Source organism: Oncorhynchus mykiss, chromosome 12 (genome assembly GCF_057628025.1).
Source record: "Oncorhynchus mykiss isolate SJ-2025 chromosome 12, ASM5762802v1, whole genome shotgun sequence".
Lineage (NCBI taxonomy): Eukaryota > Metazoa > Chordata > Actinopteri > Salmoniformes > Salmonidae > Oncorhynchus > Oncorhynchus mykiss.
This window is the reverse complement of record NC_143033.1, coordinates 34,179,480-34,191,582: the sequence shown is the minus strand read 5'-3', so window position 1 is coordinate 34,191,582 and position 12,103 is coordinate 34,179,480. Positions and strand designations below refer to the sequence as shown.

The 12,103-nt window shown below is 49.0% G+C and overlaps 1 protein-coding gene across 1 annotated transcript in view; it reads left to right on the top strand.

Annotated features, from left to right (window-relative positions):
* The window catches only part of med13a (mediator complex subunit 13a), a 117,672-nt gene that overhangs the window by 79,307 nt on the left and 26,262 nt on the right, over positions 1 to 12,103 (top strand). Inside the window, exons 9-12 of the mRNA XM_036937417.2 lie at positions 2,673 to 3,437; positions 4,725 to 4,944; positions 10,979 to 11,009; positions 11,499 to 11,620. Of these exons, the coding sequence (XP_036793312.2) occupies positions 2,673 to 3,437; positions 4,725 to 4,944; positions 10,979 to 11,009; positions 11,499 to 11,620 (1,138 nt within the window). The remainder of the gene's footprint in view (positions 1 to 2,672; positions 3,438 to 4,724; positions 4,945 to 10,978; positions 11,010 to 11,498; positions 11,621 to 12,103) is intronic.

The window sequence follows — 12,103 nt, the reverse complement described above, 5'->3', positions numbered from 1 at the left end:
AGTGTGTACAGGAGGTGAGGACAGAGCTTGGGGAAGTCTGTTATTACTGGTGGTGTTAGGGCAGGCAGAGTGTGTACAGGAGGTGAGGACAGAGCTGGGGGAAGTCTGTTATTACTGGTGGTGTTAGGGCAGGCAGAGTGTGTACAGGAGGTGAGGACAGAGCTGGGGGAAGTCTGTTATTACTGGTGGTGTTAGGGCAGGCAGACTGTGTACAGGAGGTGAGGACAGAGCTGGGGGATGTCTGTTATTACTGGTGGTGTTAGGGCAGGCTGTGTAGAGGAGGTGAGGACAGAGCTGGGGGAAGTCTGTTATTTCTGGTGGTGTTAGGGCAGGCAGGCTGTGTACAGGAGGTGAGGACAGAGCTGGGGGAAGTCTGTTATTACCTGTGGTGTTAGGGCAGGCAGGCTGTGTACAGGAGGTGAGGACAGAGCTGGGGGAAGTCTGTTATTACTGGTGGTGTTAGGGCAGGCAGGCTGTGTACAGGAGGTGAGGACAGAGCTGGGGGAAGTCTGTTATTACTGGTGGTGTTAGGGCAGGCAGACTGTGTACAGGAGGTGAGAACAGAGCTGGGGGAAGTCTGTTATTACCTGTGGTGTTAGGGCAGGCAGACTGTGTAGAGGAGGTGAGGACAGAGCTGGGGGAAGTCTGTTATTACTGGTGGTGTTAGGGCAGGCAGACTGTGTACAGGAGGTGAGGACAGAGCTGGGGGAAGTCTGTTATTACCTGTGGTGTTAGGGCAGGCAGAGTGTGTACAGGAGGTGAGGACAGAGCTGGGGGAAGTCTGTTATTACTGGTGGTGTTAGGGCAGGCAGACTGTGTATAGGAGGTGAGGACAGAGCTGGGGGAAGTCTGTTATTACTGGTGGTGTTAGGGCAGGCAGACTGTGTACAGGAGGTGAGGACAGAGCTGGGGGAAGTCTGTTATTACCTGTGGTGTTAGGGCAGGCAGAGTGTGTACAGGAGGTGAGGACAGAGCTGGGGGAAGTCTGTTATTACTGGTGGTGTTAGGGCAGGCAGACTGTGTATAGGAGGTGAGGACAGAGCTGGGGGAAGTCTGTTATTACTGGTGGTGTTAGGGCAGGCAGACTGTGTACAGGAGGTGAGGACAGAGCTGGGGGAAGTCTGTTATTACTGGTGGTGTTAGGGCAGGCAGAGTGTGTACAGGAGGTGAGGACAGAGCTGGGGGAAGTCTGTTATTACTGGTGGTGTTAGGACAGGCAGACTGTGTACAGGAGGTGAGGACAGAGCTGGGGGAAGTCTGTTATTTGGTTGGAGGGAACCCATCATATGGGAGGTAACATTGAAAAGGGAGTTCCCGTGTGTGTGGCACAATGGTGTGTGTTTGTGTAATGTCTGTTTTAACATGAGAAGCACTATTGAGGACTCAACTGGGTGGGACTTCCTATGGGTTAAGGAAAAATCACAAAATCCAGGTCATCAGGAGGGATCAGACAATGAATTATACTCATGAGCAAACATTCCATAACTGCAGGTAGCAGTAAATCGCCAACCTTAGCTTCATACCTGTTCAAACAACACACTCCCGGTGGCAGTATGCACCCCTTCAGTTTGTTTACCAACTCATAGAAGTAGTAGAAGAAGAACATTGACTACTTCAAAATGGAGGTAGCCTCAATGGCGCTGCCCATGCTCGCAAAGACGCCATAATGAGACGGGTACAAAGATGAGTAATCTATGTAAGTCTATGGTGTTTACCCACTCCATGTGTTGTTTTTTCTGCGACTTGCCTACTCTCTGCCTGCCGACAGTTAAGCAGTTCCATTCTTATCCTTCCAGGTAGTGGGAAGGACAATAGATCTCTCCCTCCCACCATAAAAGAGGGAGAGCTTAGCTTAGCCGTCAACATGCTGGCTGCTTCACGACAACAAGAGCTGCCTGCAGTTACCATGCTGACATACCAACGGCCAAATAACAACACCCATCCCCAGCTGACCTGACCCTGAGTAGACCCCAAGCACCCCTCCCCCACATCCACTTGTCAGTATCAGAGTCTGGCTTTGGACTTGTAGCTCCTCGGTCCCCTTACAGTGAAATGAGAGGTGAACAACACTGGTTCTAACTTAGTGGCTGGCTCTCCCCTGGCCTAGCCTGGGGAAAGTGTGTGTGTGTGTGTGTGTGTGTGTGTGTGTGTGTGTGTGTGTGTGTGTGTGTGTGTGTGTGTCGTAGGGGCCGTGAGGGCCAGGGCCCACCACAACACGTTCCAGTCCATTTAAACCCAACAAGAAGCAGGTCTCCCTACCACCTGGGTCATGTTCAGAAGGGTTTCACTTTGTTTTCTCCCCAATGAACTCAGCGATGGGGGAATGCTCTATTCTAGATGAAATGCATGGTTTTGGTTAGGGAATTATAGAGTGCAGAATAATAACATCAGTTTAAGATGTTTGTAAGAGTAGCATCAGCATGACATGAGAAGTTTATTAGATTTGAGAGGGACTCATTTGTTCACTTAATTGATTCCGTGCTTTTCAATTGCTACTCGGCTCCCACAGATTCAGCTTTATTCAATTTGTTGTTGGTTATTGATTGCGCTAGATTAGTGTTGCTGCTCAACGCTAGTTATTGAGCTAATGAATGTTCACGAATACTAACAAATTATATTATTGTTAGTTTATTTATGTCTTGCATGCTTCCTCTTCCTCTGTGTCCTCCCAGGCATAAGTCTCTGAAGCAGCGAGGTGGCAGCATCCCCAGCCAGCCCCAGTCATCAGGCCAGCCCACCCACACCCAGCCACCCACAAAGCACAAGGCTGGGGGTGACAAGCCCGAGAAGGGCGACAAGCAGACCAAGAGGCCGCAGACGCCCTTCCACCACCGCAACACCGCCTGCGACGATGTTACCAAGGAGACGGAGGTGGCGACGGGCCAGCGGCTAGCCATGAGGTCCCAGCAAGCGGGGGGTGGTTTCTCCGGCCTCCGCCCCTCTGACAGTGTCACCAAGCCCCTCCAGCTGCATGGCGGAGGGGTGGGTAGCGGCGGCTCTTCCTCAGAGATGACTGGTTCCCCCCAGCCCCCTCCCCTCAGCCCCCACCCCTGTGAGCGCGACCGAGGAGAGGAGACAGGAAACGGCTCTATGAAGAACCCCTCAACACCCCACAGTCAACACTTCTACCAGCCACCCCCAGATCCCTGCCTGGTGGGGCAGAAGGGTGGCGAGGGGGAACCCCGGAGGCTAGATGGCCTGTCCCTGCACTTCCACCACCCCCACACGTCCTACCCCTCAGAGCCCCTGGAACCCACCATGTATGTAGGCTCTGCTGTAAACCTGGAGGAGGACGGCTCCCCTGCGCCATGGAGGTTCTTCAACCTACCCAGGAGGAAAGAGGCCGAGATACCCACGCCAACGCTGCCTGGGGACAAGCTGAGGGACAGGGAGAGAGACGAGGCCTCGGGAGGACAAGAGGTGGTTTCTGTCACAGAGTGAGTGTATCCCCCCATTCATTCATTCATTCATTCATTCACCATTCATCCTTATCTCCCCATTGAACAGCTACTATTGCCCATAGAGGGTGCTAGATGCCCCTGACTGGTCAGACATCCAACCCCGACTCCCACTACCCATCCACTACCCAATCATCCCTTCTGGTACACAGACAGACAGGCACATTTTTAAGGACTTCCAACATTCTACAAAAAAAGTATTTTGAAAGAGCACAACCAGGCCTCTCCCCCCTCCCTTCCCCCTTGCCGCCCGTGCCTCAGAAATGTCTGAATGTTTGGTGGCGCTGAGCCCATACGGCACGTTACTCTTTCGCTATGTGCCCTTTTGACATCATACATCACTAATGTGCATGGCCAGCACTGCAGCACAGACTGGAGAGAGCTTATTGAACCCCCTCAACACACACACAGGGCCCCTCTATTACAACTCCCTCTTCATCCTTCCTCGCCACCCTGAACATGTGAAGGACATCCTTGAAGCCTTGATGTCAGAGCAGAGGTGTCGCTTCAGAGAGAGAGAGAGAGAGAGAAAGAGAGAGAGAGAGAGAGGTGGACTCGAGGGAGCGGAGCGAGAGGGATGGAAGGGAGAGGGATGGAAGAGAGAGGGATGGAGAGAGAGAGATGGAGAGAGAGAGATGGAGAGAGAGGGATGGCGAGAGAGATGGAGAGAGAGGGTGAGCTGGACTAAGGGATAGAGGGAGGATGGGCCGGAGAGCAGGCAGGTATGGTCGAGCAGTGGTGGTCTTGGGAAGTGTCTGAGGGGTTATGCATTTCAGGGATGGCTGCTGGACAGTGCTGTGAACAGGGCTAAGGACAGCAGGGCTAGTCTGGTGAGGAGAAAGGGAGGGAAGGGATGAAGGGAGAGAGAGAGAGAGAGAGAGGGAGTAATCCTGGCGGCAGGGACATAGCTTTGAATGGATGCTAATCTCTGGCTTGGGCCACTGCGCACTGTCACCTCACATCACAGCCGAGCCGGAGAGAGGGAGGAGGGAGCGAGAGAGAGGACCTACATGAGCTGGCTCACTCCCCATTGGTCACCCCCCCCCCCCCCCCGGCAGGGCTCACTGTCTGGTAACATCTGAACAACCACAACATCAACTACTAGAACACAGACACATGAAACACAATGATTCACAGATTATATTGAAGAAGAGACATGCTTTGCTTTACCTCCCCACATGAATGTTGATGGATTACTATGGATAGACTGCACTCTGTGGCCTTGCCTGACCTAATAAATCTCCCCCTGTCCCCATCCACACCCAGACTGATGGCCACTTCCAAGCGGCCTCTGAAGGTGTCCGAGGAGCGCGTGCAGATGTACCTCCAGCGGAGGAACCAGTACCTGGCCGCCGCCATTACCGACGACGACGACCACGAGCCTGAGGTGGATCCGTACGCCTTCGAGGACGGGGACGTCAAGTTTTCCTTCTCTGACAAGAAGGACAAGATGGGCGGCGAGCGCCAGCCCGGGAAGAAACACAAGGTAGGGCTAAAGTTACAACTTCATCAACTGGGGCGGCTGAGTCAAATCCTTTCCTCCCATCGCTGTTGCTGCTGCTGCCAACATGCCACTGTTTGTGACCGCCTTTAGTCTCAGGAAGTAGGAAGGGTTCGGTTAAGGGTCACAAGATAAGCGATCCTGCACTGTAAATGTCTCGCTAGCTGGACTCCGCTTTTTCCCACCCAAATCTACTGCGCAGGAAGCCAGCTCCAACTCACATTATCCCAGCAGAGGGATGCCAAAATAGTTTGATGCCTCTCTAATTTCCTCTCTCGTTTAGTTTAGTTTGTGTCTTCTCTATCTGCCCCCTCTCTCACTCTGATTCTCTTCTCCTGCCATGTGGACTCAGGATGTTTTCTTAATATTGTCTCTCTCTGTTTTCAAACCTAGACCACCTGTTAGCTGTGGAAACGCCCCCAGCACTAGAGGGAGAGCAGGGGGGGAGTGTGTGGGTGTGGGAATGGGAGAGGGCTGCCTGGCAGTGGCAGCCTCCCTTTCCTGCCTGTCACCCTGTCTGCTTGTCTGTGAGGCATGGAGGAGGGGGAGGGAGGCACTGTGCTGGCCTGGGCTTAAACAGGCCAAATCAACCTGGCTTACTGAAGCGTGCACGTTTAAAATAGATTTTTGGGTATTTTGTTTTATTTCACAAGGGCTGCTAAGCTTTTTTTTTCTCCCTCAAGTTAGTGTGTGTGTGTGTGGTACTGTACTGTGTGTGTGTGGTACTGTACTGTGTGTGGTACTGTACCGTGTGTGGTACTGTACCGTGTGTGGTACTGTACCGTGTGTGGTACTGTACTGTGTGTGTGTGGTACTGTACTGTGTGTGGTACTGTACTGTGTGTGGTACTGTACTGTGTGTGGTACTGTACCGTGTGTGGTACTGTACCGTGTGTGGTACTGTACTGTGTGTGGTACTGTACTGTGTGTGTGTTACTGTACTGTGTGTGGGTGGTACTGTGTGTGTGTGGTACTGTACTGTGTGTGGTACTGTACTGTGTGTGGCACTGTACCGTGTGTGGTACTGTACCGTGTGTGGTACTGTACCGTGTGTGGTACTGTACTGTACTGTGTGTGGTACTGTACTGTGTGTGGTACTGTACTGTGTGTGGTACTGTACCGTGTGTGGTACTGTACCGTGTGTGGTACTGTACCGTGTGTGGTACTGTACTGTGTGTGGTACTGTACTGTGTGTGTGTGTGTGTGTTACTGTACTGTGTGTGGGTGGTACTGTACTGTGTGTGTGGTACTGTACTGTGTGTGTGGTACTGTACTGTGTGTGTGTGTGTGTGTGTGTGTGTGGTACTGTACTGTGTGTGTGTGGTACTGTACTGTGTGTGTGTGTGGTACTGTACTGTGTGTGTGGTACTGTACTGTGTGTTTGTGTGGTACTGTACTGTGTGTGTGTGGTACTGTACTGTGTGTGTGTGGTACTGTACTGTGTGTGTGTGTGGTACTGTACTGTGTGGGTGGTACTGTACTGTGTGTGTGTGTGTGTGTGGTACTGTACTGTGTGTGTGTGTGTGTGGTACTGTACTGTGTGTGTGTGGTACTGTACTGTGTGTATGTGTGGTACTGTACTGTGTGTGTGGTACTGTACTGTGTGTGTGTGTGGTACTGTACTGTGTGTGTGGTACTGTACTGTGTGTGTGGTACTGTACTGTGTGTGTGTGTGTGTGTGGTACTGTACTGTGTGTGTGGTACTGTACTGTGTGTATGTGTGGTACTGCACTGTGTGTGTGGTACTGCACTGTGTGTGTGGTACTGTACTGTGTGTGTGTGTGGTATTGTACTGTGTGTGTGGTACTGTACTGTGTGTGTGTGTGGTACTGTACTGTGTGTGTGTGGTACTGTACTGTGTGTGTGTGGTACTGTACTGTGTGTGTGTGTGTGTGGTACTGTACTGTGTGTGTGTGGTACTGTACTGTGTGTGTGTGTGTGGTACTGTACTGTGTGTGTGGTACTGTACTGTACTGTACTGTACTGTGTGTGTGGTACTGTACTGTGTGTGTGGTACTGTACTGTGTGTGTGTGTGTGGTACTGTACTGTGTGTGGTACTGTACTGTGTGTGTGGTACTGTACTGTACTGTGTGTGTGTGTGTGTGGCACTGTACTGTGTGTGGTACTGTACTGTGTGTGTGGTACTGTACTGTGTGTGTGTGTGTGTGTGGTACTGTACTGTGTGTGTGTGTGGTATTGTACTGTGTGTGTGTGTGTGTGTGGTACTGTACTGTGTGTGTGTGTGTGTGTGTGGTACTGTTCTATGTGTGTGTGTGGTACTGTACTGTGTGTGTGTGTGGTACTGTACTGTACTGTGTGGTACTGTACTGTACTGTGTGGTACTGTACTGTACTGTGTGTGTGTGGTACTGTACTGTGTGTGTGTGTGGTATTGTACTGTGTGTGTGTGGTACTGTACTGTGTGTGTGGTACTGTACTGTGTGTGTGGTACTGTACTGTGTGTGTACTGTTACTGCTGCGCTGCTTCAGATACAGGAGGTCCCCCAGTGGCCACTATGTGCAGTGGAGCCCTTCCACAATCTGCTGAGCACTTGGGCTGTGTGTGTGTTAGCTCAGCTACATCTTTCCCTCTTAGTCCTGATTTACTCTGCATTGATGACGCTGCAAAGCGACGGCCTATGTTTTGGGCACTTTTATGTGTGTGTTCATGAGTGGGTGCGTGCCATAGACTCTCTTGGCATTGCCAAATTGGCTTATGTCCCATCCAGCTGAGTTGTGTGTGTGCAGGAGGTTGGCATGCTGTCAAAGCTCCAAACGTGTTCCAGTTGAACCACTAGAAACAATGTTCCCTCAATTTTTTTCCTGCTGAACGCAAACTTGAACATTGGGAAAATGATGTTCAATTTCCGGCATGTGTTTACTGGGAACACTGAGGCTGTACCCGCTTTAAGTTACAGTTGTAACAGGGGCCAAGTAGGCTAGAGGGGCTATTTGATCATAATGTTGACCTACCACAGTGATCTACCATAAATAAACAACTGAGAAAATGCATCACATAACATTTTAAATGAAAATGGGGGTTCTTTCATTCAGCCTACAGTAGCAGCCAAGTACATTCCATGAGCATTTTGAAATGACATGCCGGGCTTGACATGAATCTGTTTATCCACTTATCCTTCAGACAAGGAGATGACTGAAAATGTTGTGTTGTTTGATGCAAGAAACCACTTTACAAAATAAAATGTATTATTAATCAGACAAATTATGCTACCCTTTGCCTATTGGCTACTTAGCTCATTCAAGCCTGTTTCAAAATATAACACTGCCCCTTTAAGACATAAAAAAGCTATTTACCTGACTTGCTTTTCAAAGATGGCTAGAAATGCACACGTTTTGTGCTCTTTTAGGAAGCAACCTCTCCTACATTGCTGACTACAAATGATCTATAACTGGGCTAATAACTCACTAACTAGCAAAGGATATGAACAACATGTGCACGCACACGTGGCTACATGCAGCTCTCGCTTTGATTTCAAAACAAGCGCATAATAATCACGACCGCTCATGCTGTAAAACAGTCCAGTTCAGAGTGAATGGTGCAAATCCATATATGGCAATGGTCTATTTGCATATAGGCCTACTGCAGCTCTGATTGGTTATGGCGCACCGATCTGTGTAGAGTATGGGCCTGAGTCGTGCCTGTCAGTGCAATAGAATCCTATTCCGATGCGCTCTGCCTACAACACAATCTCTTACATAGTTAGTTCTACATACTTAAGTCGTTTTGTTTCGCTATGTTGCATTGAAAGTGGTTAATACTGCGTTGATTCGATCACAATTCCCACAGTAAAGGGAAACGTTGATAGTGTTCACTCTAGAACTGGGGGCGGCAGGTAGCCTAGTGGTTCGAGCGTTGGACTGAAAGGTTGCTGGATCGAATCCCAGAGCTGACAAGGTACAAATCTGTCGTCCTGCCCCTGAACAAGGCAGGTGACCCACTGTTCCTAGGCCGTCATTGTAAATAAGAATTTGTTCTTAACTGACTTGCCTAGTTAAATAAAGGTTAAATAAATAAAAAAAATTAAACTCTAGAAAGTTGAGTGAAATTAAATCTTGTGCTTCTCTGTGCGGGGTGATATTTCTTCTCTTCTGTGCGGCAGCCCCTGGGGAGCTGCGCGCCAGCGCACACGTGTAGCTTAGAGGGAACATTGACTAGAAACCCCTGCCTATGAAACCAAACAGCACACTCACTTAGCAGTGGAGCTGGGCATATTGTAGCAGCAGAGAAAACAGGAAAGGGAGTCTCTGGTAGAGCTGTACTGTGGGGCACCATATGAACATCACACTGACTGGCTGGTCTAAGGTCTAAACCAGTGGTTCTTAATTGGTTTTGCCTCGGGACCCAAATTCAACCAGGTTTTCTCAGGGCGACCCAATATTCACATTGCGAAAACAAGAATCACCAAAATGCAATCTGGAAAACTATTTTTAATTATATACTGATTGTAAATGTATCAATTATATGACAAGGGAACAACATTCTCACCTTTCATTGTCACTTCTTACATTTTGCCCATATTCGTAATGATTTTTTTTAAATAAACTGGTTTGAGACCACAAAATCAACAAAATTATCACTGCTAATAGCTCTATATTGAAAACACTGTGATTTAAGAGAAATTGTTCAGAGATTAAATTATTTAAAATTGTAAGTTTATTATTACTTCTATACACTTTCTAACTGGTTTAAATCGTTTAAGTTCAGACTGGAGCAAAGAATCGCTGGTCTAAACTGTGTGTTGTTCAGTGCCAGCAGGCTCCTCTACTCTGCTTTACAATGAGGTCGCCATGTCACTACAGCATCCACATTCTTTGGATTTACAGACTGAAATGGCTGTGTTTGAGAGGGCAGGATCTTGTGAATAAGTGCCTGACCCCTCAGATGAAATGGCCAGAGATGGGGAGAAAGAGAGAGAGAGGATTCTTTCATGCAAACCGTTTTGGAATAATAGGGGCAGTGTGACGCCTGGCTGGAACGCATCCATACAAACACAGGCCCCGGCGTTCCAGCCAAGCGCCTGTTATTGATAAGGGGCTAGCTGGCGTCATACGTTTTCTGTTTGCTGCTTGTGCCCCCCCCCCCCCCCCCTGTATTGCAGCAGGCCTTCAAAGGAAACAGATTAAAGGTCCTTTACACAGAGAGAGAGAGAGCCCCTGGAGCGTAATGAAATCAATGGCTACTGGAACATGCCATTCCTTCAGCCCCAACCCCTTGTGTGTGTGTGACTCTGTATGCCTGCCATGTACACGGAGGCCCCATCATAATATATGACATTTAGCTGACGCTTTTATCCAAAGTGACCTACAGTCAGACATGCATACATTCTCAGAATTGGTGGCCCCAATGGGAATCAAACCCACAATCCTGGCTTTGCATGTGCCATGCTCTACCAACTGAGCCCCAGAGAACCACAAGAACAGCCCTATCCCTGAGCGGTATTGACATAGTGTAGTGGCGTTAGGGCTCCCTCCCTCCCTGGCCTAGGAGGCCATGGCATTTCTCACATACACTGGTAGCCTTGTCTGGAAATCTCATTAGTACAGTCTGTACAGAGACGTTTGTTCGTTCCCCTCTTCTCTCAATTTTTTTTAAGTCTGCCAAAAATAACCTTTTCTCAACTGAGACTGAGAGAGCAGCAACAGCTCTCATGAGCTGGAGGCACCTGTGTACTTTCTACATTTAGGCAAGAGATTCCCCTCTTGTTATGTGGTTTAGACTGTGTTTATTGTAAACGTATTTAAAACAGTTTCATATAGACTGTATCTGCTATAGCCGTTTATCCATTATCAATATATTTTGATTGTGTTTGATCAGCTATATCCTATTGGTTTTGTTTCTTTGCATTTGTTTTGTGCACAATATTGATCTCTCCCATCTGTCTCTCACTCACCCTTTCTCTCTATCTCTCTCTCTTGGTCTGCCTCTCTCTCACTCTCTTTCTCTCTCTTGGTCTCTGTTTCTCGCTCTCCTTCTGTCTTTCTCTCTCCCTGTCTCTCAGGGGGAGGATGGAGCAGCAGGTCTGTCAGATGGTAAGGATCCTCTGTCTGTCTCTGCTGTACTGTGTAGTTCTGTGCTCTGTTAGATGACAGGGATATTACCTGGGTCCACAGCCTACCCGAGTGACAGCAGTAGCAGCCTAAGCCGGCCTTTGATGATGGTGTGAAACCATACTGTAGCTCACCACCTGTCTGTCATTGGGCTTCTCTCAGCAACAGTAAATGCAATCAATCAGTCTGAGCCATCATACTGTGGTGTGTCTGTAGCTCATACCACATATGATTTGTAATGGTAAAGTCTTATCTAGATTCCTCAGGCATGTAGATGCATTAGTAGACTTAGTTCACGTGTGTTTTATTGGGGGGTTATATCGCGTATATATGTGTACTAGCTATTGAATGCAGTCTCAGGAATAAGCCCACATGTAATACTGACAGCCTCTGATGTCAAGGTATATTTGGGAGCTACAGGTGGGTTATCAACCTAATCCCTGTGTGTGTTCCTCCTCCTTCCTCCGCCAGACGCAGCGCGGGCAGCCGCACACGCACGCACTGCCTCCACCAGTCTGATCCATGAGACAGATTTGGCTGTGTCCATCAACGACCTGGACAACCTCTTCAACTCAGACGAGGATGAACTCACGGTCAGTATAGTGTGGGTGTGTGTGTGTGTGTGTGTGTGTGTGTGTGTGTGTGTGTGTGTGTGTGTGTGTGTGTGTGTGTGTGTGTGTGTGTGTGTGAGAAGAGGATGAACTTGCGGTCATTGGGGCCTGCCAGCACTATAGCCTGCCCGCTGCACTAAACCACAATAAATATCCCATTAGCTAGAGTACCGCCTGGCAAGTGTGTGTGTGTGTTGGTGAGCCAGAATGTTGCGTGCATGCAGTACATCAGCGTCTATGGCTGACATGTCATCCTACATCCTACAACACATTACAGTGTTATCGGCTACGTTTACACAGACACTGATTCTGATCTTTTGCCCAATTATTGGCTATATATCTGCTCTGATTTGTCAAAAGCTTGTGTAAACGCGGCGTAGATTCAAAAAGGCTTTCCCCAACCCCCGCCCCAAAGGTGGATATGGATGGCTTCCAAAGGACTCTGTTTTGACTTTGGCCCCCACA